At 36.4% G+C, this 15348-nt stretch overlaps 2 protein-coding genes across 8 annotated transcripts in view; both read left to right on the forward strand.

Moving 5' to 3' along the window:
• Positions 1 to 2825: 2825 nt before the first annotated feature.
• Positions 2826 to 6894, forward strand: LOC103457580 (adenosine 5'-monophosphoramidase HINT3-like). The gene is made up of 5 exons (XM_008397842.3): positions 2826 to 4109; positions 4614 to 4731; positions 4830 to 4899; positions 5901 to 6027; positions 6156 to 6894. The coding sequence occupies exons 1-5, from the start codon at positions 4017 to 4019 to the stop codon at positions 6231 to 6233; spliced, it is 486 nt and encodes a 161-aa protein (XP_008396064.1). The 5' UTR covers positions 2826 to 4016; the 3' UTR covers positions 6234 to 6894.
• A 1041-nt stretch (positions 6895 to 7935) lies between these two features.
• The window catches only part of ppp1r13bb (protein phosphatase 1, regulatory subunit 13Bb), a 29619-nt gene continuing 22206 nt past the window's right edge, over positions 7936 to 15348 (forward strand). For 4 of the 7 annotated variants that reach the window (XM_008397847.2, XM_008397848.2, XM_008397851.2 and 1 more), the window contains exon 1: positions 12936 to 13086. In XM_008397847.2, the coding sequence (XP_008396069.1) occupies positions 12943 to 13086 (144 nt within the window). In that variant the 5' untranslated portion in view covers positions 12936 to 12942. Of the gene's footprint in view, positions 8327 to 8555; positions 8708 to 12906; positions 13087 to 15348 lie in introns of those variants that run through there. The other 3 variants (XM_008397849.3, XM_008397845.3, XM_008397850.3) reach the window with 3 other exon arrangements.

Raw genomic sequence — 15348 nt, forward strand, 5'->3', positions numbered from 1 at the left:
TCAAAAGATATATAGCATAACTCAACAGCAATATTTGAAAAAGTGCAACAGCAACATACAACAAAAGATATAGTATAGATTAGCAAAAGCTAAAAAAAGTATATCCTGAAATATTTGAAAAAGCTGATAATAGGAAAACTATGCAAAAAGCATAAATTAGAAGGGCAGAAATTAGTACAAACCTGAAAGAGTTGAAAAGAAATTATAGCAAAAAGCAAAAAATAGTACAAAAATCAGAATATTTTGATACATGAATTGGTAAAATTGAATAGTTTGCAAACAACCTTTGTAGACAGTAAAACCAGTAAAGCAGAAGGCATACACAGAAAGGTAGATGAGCAGAATGCTGACACACAGACAGAAACAGAGCACAGCAGAGAAATACATTGAAGGAATAGGAGAAGGTGTCTGTACTCCAAAAGAGTTTGACAGAAAACGGTAAGACCTGTAACAACAACAGAGCTGTAAAGTCTTATTGTTAACAGAGTTAAGAGTTGGAAAAAGTAAAACAGCAAAAAGCATAAATTAGCAGAAGCAGAAATTAGTTCAAAATCAGAAATATTTGAAGAAGTGAAACAGCAAAACAAATAGCATAAAGGAGCAAAAGAAGCAGAACATTTTGATACTTGAATTGCTAAAATTAATTAGTTTGCAGAGGACCTTTGCAGACAGTAAAACCAGTAGAAGCAGAAGGCATATACAGAAAGGTAGACAAGCAGAATGTAAACACACAGATACAAACAGAACACAAGAGAAAAACACATTGAAAGGAGGTGTGACATGACTGTACTCCAGTAGAGTTTGACAGAAAACAGTAAGACATGTAGCAATGATAGTAATAGTTCCATAAAGTAGACACACGTGGCTACGTTTTAATGCATAAATTATTTCTCTACAGTGAAATATGTATGAACAGCATCATTTTGTTTGTCAAAAAGCATTAAAAGTTCATAAACGGCAGTTACTAGAGTGTCCATCTAGCAACTGACTACAGTTACAGAATTCCACCATGTACATATTTCAATGGGGCAAAAATTTGCACCAAAGGGCACGTATTTCAAAAAGTGTAATAGTGAAGTTTACCAAAAGTCATAGCAGAAATCTCCAGAAGAAGCAGAACGTTTTGATATATGAATTAGCACAATTAGTTGAAGATAGCAAAAGTAGTTAACGAATGAAAAATACGAAAAATTAACTTTATACCAGGTGAGTCTCTCTCACCTGAGAATGTGAACATGTACTGGGCTGATTCTATGCCTTCAAATAATTTTAACAGCTCCTGGAGAAGTTTCATAACTTATAAGTCTGAAACAGGACCAGGTCTGAAAAAAAACTGTGTGCTACATTTGAGACAGACTCCTTTTATGTCTGAAAGAGTGATGTCATCACTTCACTGCTGATGTCATTGTTACCATAGGAACTGAACATTCTAATGGTGCATTCACACAAACACGTTTTGAGCATCAGGCGAGTTTGGTTTTCATTCAAAGTCTATGTGAATCATCCAATGCCGCACTAGATGCTTGAAACGTGCAGCAAAGGCCCTCGACGCGCCTCCACATAGACTTTGAAAGTAAACCAGATGCGCCTGATGGTCAAAACGCGTTTGGTGTGAACAAACCATTATATGTACAGTGTCATATTAGTTCCATCATATTAGGACCAAGGCCCGGTCCTAATATGATGGATTCATTCCTTTGGTTCAGGGATAACGTTTAGAGGTAAGATGCCAATTAAATTTTAGTTAATGTTATGGTTAGAAATAGACTAGTATTGGGTGGGGTTAGGGAAAATGTTAGGGAAAATGTAGGGGTTAGAGTCACAGCTCCTAAAATGAAGGGAAATGAATGCAAAGTTCTAATATGGGTCAAAATAGTTTTGACAAACGTGTATAGAATTTTGTTTTCTAAATCATTCTATAAATAACAATTATATAATGTTTTTCTGGCAATTGCATAGCTGCAGCATACCAGTAGACTAAGGCGTTGAATGTGCTGAAACCCATTCAACGCATTAGAAACCAATCAGAACCAAAGGGCAAACTTTTGGTTCTGATTGGTTGTTTCTGGACAGAAGGAAAGACAGAGGAATTTTCACAGATTCTCTGTTTCATATTTTATTGTCAGACACTTTTAACAAATATTCATCCATCCACTTAAATGTGTTAAGCCTAACACATTTATCCTTGCACACACACTGTTTTGATTGTGTCTGTTTTCATTTCCTAAATTTGTGTAAAGCGTTGAATTTCCAGAAGTAGGAAAGAAAGCACAAAAAATGCTAGAAAGTGGAAGGAGCATAAAGAAATCAGAAACACAAGCAGAAATGAAATTGAGCAGCAGAAATCACATTAAGCAAACAAACTGTTAATCACAGAAGACCCTGGTGCTGGAGCTAACCTTTGTAGGATTTTATCTAATTATTTATTATCTATCTATCTATCTATCTATCTATCTATCTATCTATCTATCTATCTATCTATCTATCTATCTATCTATCTATCTATCTATCTATCTATCTATCTATCTATCTATCTATCTATCTATCTATCTATCTATCTATCTATCTATCTATCTATCTATCTATCTATCTATCTATCTATCTGTCTGTCTGTCTGTCTGTCTGTCTGTCTGTCTGTCTGTCTGTCTGTCTGTCTGTCTGTCTGTCTGTCTGTCTGTCTGTCTGTCTGTCTGTCTATCTATCTATCTATCTATCTATCTATCTATCTATCTATCTATCTATCTATCTATCTATTAAAGTTTGCACAAGAACTTTGCAGGAAGTTACTGTCTGTAGCAGACAAAGACAGTGAATTATCAAAGCTACACCTTTGCTAATGAAATTTAGCAAAGGTATAGCAGAATTCAGCAGAAGAAGCAGAAGTTTGTGTGCAACTGGAATTATTTGAAAAAGTCAAAAAGTGAAACAGAGCTTAAGAAATAGCATAATTAGCACCAGAAGCGGGAAATTAGTACAAAACCGGAAATAGTCAAAACAGTTGAACAGTGAAACATATTAGAAAATATAAATTCGCAGAAGCAGAAATTAGTACAAAACCAGAAATATTTGAAGAAGTGAAACATAGAAAACAAATAGCATAAAGGAGCAAAAGAAGCAGAAAAGATTGATATATAAATTGCTACACTTGATTAAAGTTTGCAGAAGACCTTTGAAAACAGCAACACCAGTAAAAGCAGAAGGCACATACAGAAAGGTAGACAAGCAGAATGCTGAGACACAGATAGAAACAGACCACAAGAGAATGAAAGTCTGAAGGTCTGAGAGAAAACAGTATGACTTGTAGCAATGATAGTTAATTATTTCAAAAAGTACAATAGTGAATTTTAGCAAAAGACATGGCACAAATCTCCAGTAGAAGCAGAACATTTTGATATATGAATTAGCACAATTAGTTGAAGTTAGTAGAAGTAGTTAACGTCCAAAAAATCTGAGCAGGATCTTAATAAGTGAGAATGCGGTAATGCATTCTCACTGATAATATGGAACATCTTTTCACATAGATTTAATTTGCCAGCATACAGATAATAACTGCTTTGATTTGATTGATAAAATTTAAATATACAACTGTTCTCTTGAGAGTTAGACTTATTTCCCTTTATAGTCTGAAGGGCCGCAAAAACCTGTGGCGGGCCGAATTTGGCCCCAGGGCCTTGAGTTTGACATCTGCTGTAGAACGTAATCTCAACAAAGACCGTTTTCAGAAAAGATGCATCACTCTGTAGATTACAAACAGTTTTAGCTTAGTTTAGCTTTAAAATGAGGTTCAAAAGTGTTCGGGGGATTCAGAAGTTTGGTAAATTGAATATGTTAACTAAATTGTACTTTTGTTTTACTCTTAAGGTCTTTCTAAATTATTTTAACCTAACTTCATCGCCATTTACCTATTAGGAAAACTGACGAGTGATGTCCACTCGCAAAAATTGACGATCTTTGGTAGACATGTAATGCGGAACAAAAACAAATATGTTGAAAGGTAACTTGATCCGGCAGGGAAGATGGAAGGAAAGACTTCTAGAGAGTTTGATGAATTGTGTATTTTCTGCCATTTTGCGCACAATAGAGACGAAGAAACGACCATTCTTAAGCAGGTAAGGAGTTTTTGTTGGGTTTAAAGAGGAAGGATCTGAAACTCTTAGGCCAGAGTTTCAGATTTATGTTTTGAAACTCTTGTCACGTTCCGTTGTCACAGAACGTGACAAAATAAAATAAAATAAATCCCGTCCAGGATTTTTATTGATCTATCTACAATAACTCTTTGAAGAATTTGAATTAATATGAGTTACAACAACATTTAATTTCCCTTTGGAATCAAAGTATATTTGAATTTAATTATATATTTCAAAATTTTTAAATGGATATAACGTCTGAATGTGAGTTTGCATATCTTTGGGTGAGTAAGTGGGTATTATTTATGTGTTTGGAATATTTAAAAGTAAAAAGACAAAAAAAGTGAATGGAACTTGTCTGACGTATTGACAGCACGTCTCTGATCACCCAGGAAGTTAAACACTTCCTACTGGTCAACTTCCTACAAGTCAACATCTCATTTAAGGCATCATGACCTTAAATGAAATAATTTCACTCTTCTACAGGACGAAGAGTTTGTTTGCTTCAGAGATATTGATCCTGCTGCTTCTCATCACTACTTAGTTATTCCTAGAGACCACATTGTCAGCTGCAAATCACTGAACAGAAGCCACATTGACCTGGGTCAGTGACATGTTCTCCTTACACTAGTTCTATTATATATTTTTTTTATATATCTGCTGCTCATAGTGGCCAGCAATAACAAACCATGTGTTCAACAGTTGAAAGGATGGCCAAATTTGGGAAGGAAGTGCTCCTGGACCAGGGGATTACCGATATGAAGAATGTAAGGTGGGTGACTAATCTAACAAGTGTGTTTATTCTCATTTGTGGCCAGCAAACTTCCTCTGGCCTTTCTTCTGTCTGTTTTTTTTTTTTTCTAGAGTGTTTACATGAGGGGAATAAAATAGAAATATACAATGTTTGCAATGTAAAACAGGTCAAGTTTATAAAACAAAACAGGAATGAAACAAAACATGTCAAACACAACATGGAGGGTGACCAGAAAATGTCCACAAGGAGACAGGTGGAAATGGTTTCACAGATTGTGACAGTAGAGCAATATACGAAATATAGCAGATAATAAACTGACAGACAATCAAAATGATCAAAAGTTGGTCATTTTAACCACAAAGTTGGCATAGTGAGGCAATTCATTTAACCATAAAATAACTTTAAACATCCTAATAACTTTGGAAATGTCAGGAAAGTACTGAATTTGAATCTGAAATATGTGCAAATATATTTCAGGCCTGGATTGGTGGGAATAAAATTACTTTACAGACTTTCTATCAAATTATCATTCTTTTCTTTCTTTCTACATTCCTTCCTTTTTTCTTTGTATCCTTCCAATCTTTCATCTCTGTTTCCCTCCTCCATCCTTCTTTTCTCCCTTCCTTCTTGATTCTTTCTTTTTTTTTCCTTTTTTCCTTTCTTCTTTCCATGCTGTCTCTTACTCTGTAATCCGTTCTAACTTTCTTTTTTAACTTCTCTTGTTTTGCAGGTTTCAGATAGAAATGTGCATATTTTTCTGTTCACCAGTTATTGAAGGCAGTTATCATTAAGGATGAATCAAATACTTGGTGCATAAACTCAGTAAGAAGTGTTTTTATTTGTGCTTTAAAATGGAAATTGAAATTGAAAAAGAACCCTGAAATTCTGAGTCAGCTGCAATACGAGACATTAGAAGTGAAGACAAACTTGTAGCAACTCTGTAGCTTCACTGACAGCTTGTAAGTCTGCGGCAAAAAGAAACTGAGCGAGCGTGGCACTGATGTGTGTTTGTTCTTCAGGTTGGGGTTCCACCAGCCTCCCTTCATCTCAGTAGGACACCTTCACCTCCATGTGCTCGCCCCGGCCAGCCAGATCTCAACTCATATGCAGCACAAGTTCACCCCAGGAACTGACCGTTTTATTACTGTGAGATTGGCTAACAAATTTTCTTCCTATTTTTTTTTCTACCATTGTAATGTTTTCTTCACTTAAAGAAGAAAACATTACACGAATCAGATATAACGACGTGTGTCCTTTCTCTACTCTTTCTCCAGGAACAGTCTCTAAGGAAGCGTTTAAAGAAAGTGTCTCCACTTACCTTTGCAAGTTTTAGACAACATTTGGGATTTTAGGTTTTGGATCTGACATTCACCCTAAAGGGCCCACAGCGAAGGAACCTCTAATGATCGTGCAGCTGTGGCAAAAAAAAAAAAAAAAAACTCAGCCTGGAAAGAGACTTTTTACAAGCACTGGGTGTTAAGAGAAAAACTAAATTCAGGTGTGCTGTTTTGAATATTTATTGTTTTTTCATCCATTATGTAGCACAGAGGTCACAAGGGGTGCTAGTGCCTATGTCCAGTGGGATACACCCTGGACAGATCGCCGGTCCATCGCAGGGCAATACAGAGACAAACAGGACAAACAACCGCACACTCACACTTAAGGAGCAGCCGAAGTGCCCTGAGAGAACCCACGCATTTACAGGGAGAACATGCAAAATCCAGGTTGGATGGAATTCTAACCCAGGACCTTCTTGCTACATGGCAACTATTCTACCAACTGCACCACTGTACAACCTACACATTTATTTATTTAAATCATTTTATCTTTATGTTTAGTTACATTTACATGTTAAGGAGACAATAAGCAAAACTGTGGCCTATAAATCATCAATTTTAGATTGTATTGTTTACTGAAATCTGTGCAAATCAATTTGTTATTTTATAGTTATTTATAATTAATACCAAATGAACTGTTACATAACTAATATAAACATTAAAAGATGATTTTTGACTTGTTTGAAAAATGGTCTTGATATATAAAAAAGATGCGTACGTCTTTTAAAATGTGGTTTTTAACAGTGAAAAAACCAACAATCTTTTTTTTAATCACAATAGAAGATACAAATTGTGATTGAAAAAAAAGCTTCTTGTATTTATTCTTTTATTTATTTTAAACTTATAAATGTCCATTTAAACTTTTAAAGCGATGAAACAATTGTTTATAGGATTAAAATTCTCAGAATTTGTGTCACCTCAAAATAGTTTTTGTTCACATCATTTGGAGTCAAGGGTTAAAATTTTGTGTCTGTTGTGCTTCTTTAATGTACAGCATACAAGCCAACTTATATTGTAATTCAAGTGCTGAAATCAAACTCATCCGCTTGATGTATTTTTTACTTTGTCAGTGTGCTTTGGATTCCTCGCTTGTAGGACAATTTGTAATAGACATAATGAAGTTTACTTACATACCTCTAAAAATTGTCAGTTTTTTATGATGATCAAGACAAAGTATTTCAGCACTTTTTTCCACATTTATTGTGACATACATCATACAAATAAACTAAATATAATCCAACATGTTAGAGAAAAAAAAGACATATAATATATATATATATAATATATAAAGTCTATAGGATATAAAGTCATCCTATAGTAACTCTGTTTAACTCTGCACTTACAGTGCACAATCAGGTTTTTGCAGCATTATGCAAATACTGCAATAACCTGAGTGTGCACTGTAAGTGCAGAGTTAAACAGAGTTACTATAGGATGACTTTAATAACGGCATATTCATGTGTGTGGGTAGCCCAGTGAAGTTAAGAGTCCACTGGGCTTTTACTAAAAAAAATTGTGGCCATTTTTTTTATACCACAAAAAATTGTGGGATAAAGGCCACATCAGGTAGATGAAAATATCTGGTGCTTCCTTTAAATACGACAGTTTTTTTTTGTTATTGTTTTTTTTTTTTTTGTTTGGTATTTTATTATTATGAGATTAGGACGATTTATGTCTGCCTGTCATGGCTGGTGCTGACGTTGCATTCTTCACATTCTACGTTAACGTGAAAGCGTCGCTGCTGTGGTGAAGTCCCGCCCCTCCCATCGACAACAACTGGATTCCAGCTATCTGTATTTTCGACAACTAGCATCGCTAGCCCGCTAACGATGGTTGCGTTCATAAAGAAGTAACGTAACCTCGGCGGACTTGGGTTTGTTTCTTTTAATCCGAGACGGGCTCCGTTTACGGCCCGCGTCGTCTATGCAAGCTACTGGACCAGCGGCCGCAGAGAGACTCGCTGGCGTACCGTCCTTTAGCCTTCTCCGAAACAAGATTAGCAGCTATCGCTAGCTGGCTCGCTGACAGCTGCCTGGGTTAGCTACGTGCCTTTACCAGCGACGTAGCAAGGATTTATTTGATAAAACAATGAGTCGTCTCTGACATTGGTGAGTCATCGTAGTAGTTTAATATGGTTTATATTTTTTTAATGTTGTTTTTAACGCAACCGCGCTAACCATCGGCTTGTTTGTAGCCACACATACAGAGCCACGCCTGGACCATTTAAATCACTGCGCCGCATGACACTGGGAACTTACTTCGGCTTCAACGCGCCTACGACTGTGCAATGTTTGTGTTCAGGATACTTAAGGCATTTCTACTGTTTTTGGTTCACAGAGAGTACTGAGGCCTTGTTGGTTGTCACTTAGGAGTTATCCGAGCCCATTTCTTGCAAGGTGGGTCTCGGTTGACTCTGCATTGGTGCTATTGAAGATACGCTCGTCCGCGCACGCTGGTTTGGTTTTACCAGAGCTGCCAGTATGATGCCAGTGAGTATGATCGCCTTTTAATAATGTTGATTTGTGTGCTTAATTATACAGAAATCCTATGTGCTTTCACTGGGTAGGTGAATTTTTTCCCAAAGACTTATTTAAAATAAATCGCTTATTTAAATGATAAAAAGTGATGGCATTTAAAACATTTTGGGGTCATTCCTATGATTTTACATAAAAATATATTCTGACCCAAATGACTATTTTTTTAATCAAATTTCTTAAAATTTCACCAATTAAAAGTCAATTTAGAGTTCTACAAAACCTGTTAATATTTTATGTTTTTATTTAACTGAAATTAATATTTTTAATTGACTTGGAATTGTTAAATTCTTGAATTCAGCCAAAAGACCAAGTTCCTTACTGTACTTTTTTTTTTACAATGGAATACAATGCTGGTATAGTTTTTCATAATATTTATTGTTAATTTCTCAAATTAAGACAATTTACACTTCACACCAACCTAAAACACAGCTGTGGAATAAAAACCAAAACTATTTTTATGGGTAATCCAAAAAATGGCTTTATTAAAACAAAAAGCTTCAGCGTTTCGATCCTAAACTATGCCATATTTTGTATTTGTGTAAAGGTATTGCAATTTAACTTTTAATAAATGCCTATTTGAAGCCTAATAAGAAAATACAGCATGATTTGCACAATTTTATGTCTAATTATAACATAAAATACATTAAAGACATCTTTTAATTTTTTTTATTAAGATTGTTTAATTGAACCTTATTCAGGTAACACTCTAGCAATATCTGAGTACTTTTTATTTATATACTCCATATTATTTAACTCGGCATTCACATTTTCATACATTTTGCCAAATAAAAGAAACATTTATCACCTCTGCTGCTATTGGCTCCTTTCCACTTTATACAAAAACTTATTTAAACAAAAAAAGGCACTGGCGTACCTAAAGGAGTGTTTTTTTTTTTTTTTGCTTGTTACATTTTTCCTGTACCCTGTATTGACCTGGTTTTATTGTTGTGTGCAGTGTAGAATATAATATCTGAATTGCAACTCTAGTACTAAGGCTTTGTTGTTGTCCGTCAGTGCTGAGGATGCAGCGATGAATTTTGTGGAAAATTACAACTCTGTAGGTTGTTCAGAAGAGAGAACAAACACAAATGCTGAATCCATAATGTCATGATAGAAGGAGGTAATTTATATTTGGTTTGTTATCTAAGAGTTGCAGGAAACAAACACAGTGAGCCTTTTGAAGCTTTCAAGTGTACAAAGTCGCTCTACGTTTGTCCCAGTGGTGACCTCCTCCGGTCCAAATGCGGCCACAGCCTCGGCGATCAGTTGCATCCTGTGGCACCAACCAGATATCGACGGAGTCAAAGAGTTAGAACAGCAGAGAGGGACTCGGTTCTCTCGTGTGACTCGGCCAGCCAATGAGACCTCAGTAGATCTAGGTCTGTGCGACTGCGTCAACTAACGCTCTGTTGTTGGGGGGCGGGGGGGCTTTTGAGCTGAGTGGATTGTCAAGAGGCATTAATCTCACACTGCGAAACTGAGCAAAGCTTGACTTGGAGGAAAAAGTAAACTTTTTTTTTTTTTTTAATTCTCACTTTTGTAGATTAGTTGCTTTAAAAGCAACACCAGGCGAGCCACCATGCTGAAAGTGCTTGTCATAAAAAAGTAAAGTATTTGTAGTTGAATATGGAGGGTTGTGACTGTTTATTCTTTTTTATCAAACCCAATAGGAGTAGATGAATAGAGTCAGGTATTGATTTATTTAGCAACTTTCAGTTGTTTAAGATGCCTGTTTCTATTTTGCTGCTTGAATAAAATACATTATTGATTATGCTTTCAAAGTTTTGTCCTAATGGACATTAGTCAGCCTTCACTCTGAAGCGCTCCCTTATGAAGGGCGGATAAGACGTTGTTGGACTTTGACACCTTTTTGTCTGCCAGCTGAGGCTTTTCTTCTATTCTTTTTCAAGACCTTGACAAATCTACTTCATGTTCTAAATGTGAAATATTAAGACTTGCTGCATATTAACAAACAAACCTGCATAAATGCTCAGGAACAATTTCCTAATCGGCTAAAGCAAGCCTTAAATCTGCTTATTCAATGTGGAAAGATCCTGTTGCCACGTTGCTTAATTCAAAGCAAAAATAATAATAATAAAAAAAACCGATGTTTATTCAGGTTTATGTTGCGTGTGTTTCAATTTTTCATTCATACTGAGGCTCTTTTTCAGTATTGTTTGTGTTTAAATACAGAGAATTGTGACATGCAGATTCAAAAAGCCCTTTCATCAAAGCACACCGGTTTATTAATGTTTACTTATGAGAGGAGCTTGTTAAAACCTTTTGAATCAATGATATGCAGCAACAAATCACAAAGAAACGGTCATGAGTCGTCCAAAGATTGAAATCGAATCTATTCAGTTTAAATGTGCGTGCAGTTAATGCTTGGAAACGACCAGGGCCATGTAGACACTCCTGTTGTTTACCACTGCCTCATGCAACACTGACTGAGCCCTGAATATTTTTCCTTCCCACAAGTTTCTTATCCTCAATGGTGTCATAATAACCTGTGTTGACACAATGGAACCTCATTCCTCTGCCTCAGTATTTGGTTACAATGCAATACGTGCTTTTCTTTCAAAGCTGAACATTTTCTCTGGCATCATTCAAGTTCTGAAATAATATTTTATGGGTTTTTTTTCCACTTTTAGTTGAAGTAGAGGGAGAAAAAAGCTTGAAGCAGTTGGCAAACATACTTAGTCAATCATTTGCGATAAAGCTCAGATGGTTTTGACTGTATAAGTCTTGTGTTCTGGTGTCACTATTTTATCTTGCTTTAGGACAGTTTTATTTTGAAACTGGTTTTCATGAAGCAGCATCTTTCTCCTGCTTATGTGCCACTTTATTGTGAGTAAGCACAGGATAAGACTTGAGTGAGAAAATGAGTGTTTGACTCATCAAACCAGGAATTATGTCAGCTGAGACTTTTATGTTTTGTTTTTTTCTCAAACAGTGATTGATCGTTTTGTCCATTCACCATTTTTCTTGCATTTTTGCAATCTTGATCATTTTGTACCAGACTAAAGGAGCTGTCTGCCATGGGATATTTCATACTGACCATGCATCAGTATGTACCCACCCTGACTACCAATTGATGAAACAAGGAGAGTTGTGACACAGACTCCAGCGTTGGGTTTATAAAGGTTATTTCCTCCTCCTCCATTCTGGGCAGAATATATTAATATTTACTAAAAGTAATTTTTTTATTTTTATTTTAAGAACGGCTTCTGTAAGCAACTGTGGTTATGAGTTTCACTAAGACTTGTTTGACTGGAGGTTATTATCTGTCATGTTTGATTATTTAATAGCCCCAAAAGGGGTTTAGAATTGCAATCAGGGAAAACAGAGTTCAATATAAAAACACCTAAGTGTTATGCCATAAATTTCAGTAATGCTTATGGTTTTGTGATTTTATCTTTATTGCCATAAATCATCAAAACCCAAAACTTCAATGCGAGTAAACTGATTAAAGGTTACAGAGAGAAACTATGTTCATTAGGTGAATATAGTAGTGAAAATAGGGTGACTTGACCTGAGGCCTTTATCATTTGCTGGATTATTCTGTTCATGTTTGATACGTGTGGTGTGTTTTTGTTTTTTTTAAATCTTTGAACCCAGTGAGCATCAATCTGAATCATCATTAGATCAACTAAAGGTTTAGCTTTTCAGTAAGATTCTGTCATTCTTAGAATTTCACTTGAGGTTGTGGAAAATTGTTTTCATTTACAATTCTGTCAAGGTCTTTGATTAATAATCAGGTTTTAGAATGTTAAGTCTTTACTTTCATATTATAAAATGCTGCTTTACATATTTGGCCATGAAAAGACTGATCCCATCCTCCCCCCCCCCCCATGACGCCACGGTAGCCAGCACCACATCCCAGCCACAGTCTTCTGTCAGAAAGTCTTTTCGTTATCCTCCTCTGCCCTCTCTCCCTCTTTTTCATTCTCTTCCTCTTACTGTTAGTTATACTCTTGCTCACTCTCCCCCGTCCATCTATCCCTCCCTCCCCGAACTGTACATCCAGCTCGTGTTTTTTTTTTTTTCCCTCCCAAGTCTCCTCTGCAGCACTTTTCTGATGCACGCACCGCTGTCGGCTTTAGAGGTCTGCTCGCGATGGCATAACGATTAAGTCCCACGACTGCAAAAGCAGCAGCAGCGCCATGATGAAGAGGTTTGTGAATATAATGCTGCGTGGCCTTGTTAGCCTCTCCAAGGAGAGCCCTATTTGGGCAAAGGAACACCAGCCGCTGCCAAAAAAGAAGATGAAGAGGAAACGGAGGGCGGTGAAGAGAAACAAGAGTATGGGCAGACGCAACTTAGTGAGGGCGGTTGGTATTTCTCCAGTGGTCCTTCAACAGGATCACTGGAGTTCCTGTTTTCTGAGCTGCTGTTTTTCCTGTGCAGATTTTTTATTTTTTTATTTTTTTCTGTCATGTTTTTTACTCTTATTAGCGGATCATTTAAGTTTAAATTTGCAACTTGTTTTCCTGATAAGCCTGAGTAATTGGTTTGGTTTGGAGGCAGACGATTAGAATTACATTATTAATTGTTGGCTAAAAAAATCTGCATCAAAGTAAAGTATTCTAAAAGATGTAAACAAGGAGGAATGTGCTCAATTCTCCCTCAAAGTGAGGTATATGTATAGCTTCATTCTTTTTCCCAGTCATCATCTGAAAATGTTTGTGCCAGTAATGTGTCACCACCCTTAACTTATCTGCAATAGTTCACGTCAGCACAGTTGGAAGCAGCATCAAAATGGATGTAGGTTGTTTTTTTTGTTTTGTGTTTTTTTTTTTGTCATACTTGTAAAGGAAACCCAAGCTAAAATATTTGCACGTGCTGCAGAACCTTTGGGCTTCTGGTCGCATTAGTCAGGCTTCAGAGAACAAGTGATCATGCTGGTTAATTTAGCCCGCTGTTGAAAATGTCAATGAATCAGATGTCTGCATCATTGAAATTCTGAGTCATTTGTCTCAGAAAATCTCCTGGAGTTACAGTTTAAAGGTAGCTCAGTGACTGGACTGTAAATTATATATGACGGTGCTGCAGAGCTGTAACCGGACACTGGACCCTTTTCACAAATGTAAATGTGAACTACTTTATTTTAAATGTAAACACCGAGTTTGTTTAAGGCATAGCTCTAGGTTTATTTTATGCGAGACTTGTCACATTTAGCAAAAAAGTGTATCTTTAATCCTTTTCGCTTCGTATTACCAGTAACATGAAACCAACATGTAGTGTGTTCTCACTACTATAGCAAGAAAAACAAGCATATGTGCCCAAAGATTGAGAAAGTTTAAATCTGTCATGTTAGAGCATTAGTGGACAACTTGTGCCTCCTTGATCACGTATTGCCAACTCCTACCCTTAAACTGCCTTGTTGGTCTTTTGTGCCCATTTATACAGACCTACACATCCCTTTTGGTTATGGTTTTGAAAAATGATGCGGACTTGTGGTTTAGAGTGTTTCTCAACGCTCAGCTGAAGGACGGCTCCCTCGGCTTGGCTTGCAGTGATGAAGGCAGAGTGAAAAGAGTTTTCCTCTGTTATGGAGGTCCGTGTGTTTTTGAGGAGGAGGTCAGAGATAACCTGTCAGTGACCCGAGTGTCTGACGTCATGGACGTATGTAACCTTTATTTTACCAGGAATGCCTCATTGAAATTAAGAACCTGGTCAAGACTGACAGAAGCCCACAGACAATAAATAAGCAATAGTGAAACGTAAACTACCATAGATCACTTTGCGGGTAATGGGATTCATCATATTCTTCAGATTTATTTGCTTTATTAATTTATTGAGATGGTATATTTAACCAGTCAGATTTTTGTGGCACATTTTAGCAGTTTTTTATTTGATCTCCTAAGCCTACTATACGATATTAGACAGTCTAAAATGGAATAATATCTTTCCTTCAGTGAACACAATTAATCGTTTTAGTCCTTGACCGAAGCTGTTAACTTGGAAACATCTTCAAGGCTAAAGTAAACAGCATTTGTTTTTTGAGGACAAAAGGCAACATCTTGTTAATTTTAGTGCCAGATGGGACTGCTTTGAATTTAAAAGTACAGCAGTGATGTAGAGTAGCTTTTGCACAAAAAGCCTACGTTTTTGTAACAAACATAAATTCATAGTTAATGTAGTAATGGGCACAACTCCAAAAGACAGTATTATTTTGCTTTTTTGTTTTACTGTTTTTTTTGGGGGGGGTTTTATCAGTTACATATTTTATTCTTAAGTATCACTTGCTATATGGATACATTGTCATCTCACCTACCAAGGCAGGATGACCGGTTTATATGCTTGTTTTCCAACTTTCGATGATGTACTTGTAACATTAGGTTTGTAAAGATAAATAAATGCGGCGTCACTATCTTCTAAATGCTCCCCCACCCCACTTTCTAAGAACTTTAGTTGAAAATTATCTTCCCAAATGCAAGTAGAGACATTATTCTGCGTTCCCTTCCAGCCTAAACTGCATGTTCACCACAGTATTGGGCCTTAATCTATGTAAACAGAAAAGTGGCAGGCACAGTCACGTGCATATCAGCAGCTCAAGCTATCAGTCACGGATGGTCTGCAGCATAACGCAG

The sequence above is a fragment of the Poecilia reticulata genome, chromosome 21, assembly GCF_904066995.2.
Source record: "Poecilia reticulata chromosome 21, P_reticulata-male-v2, whole genome shotgun sequence".
In the NCBI taxonomy this organism is placed as follows: domain Eukaryota; kingdom Metazoa; phylum Chordata; class Actinopteri; order Cyprinodontiformes; family Poeciliidae; genus Poecilia; species Poecilia reticulata.

What these genes read in the sequence shown, in the direction of transcription:
- LOC103457580 (XM_008397842.3), top strand. Translation starts at nt 4,017, where the DNA reads ATGGAAGGAAAGACTTCTAGAGAGTTTGATGAATTGTGTATTTTCTGC. An exon ending in ACCGATATGAAGAATGTAAG is followed by an intron (nt 4,900 to 5,900) that starts GTGGGTGACTAA and finishes TTTGTTCTTCAG; the next exon opens with GTTGGGGTTCCACCAGCCTC. An exon ending in GAACTGACCGTTTTATTACT is followed by an intron (nt 6,028 to 6,155) that starts GTGAGATTGGCT and finishes CTCTTTCTCCAG; the next exon opens with GAACAGTCTCTAAGGAAGCG.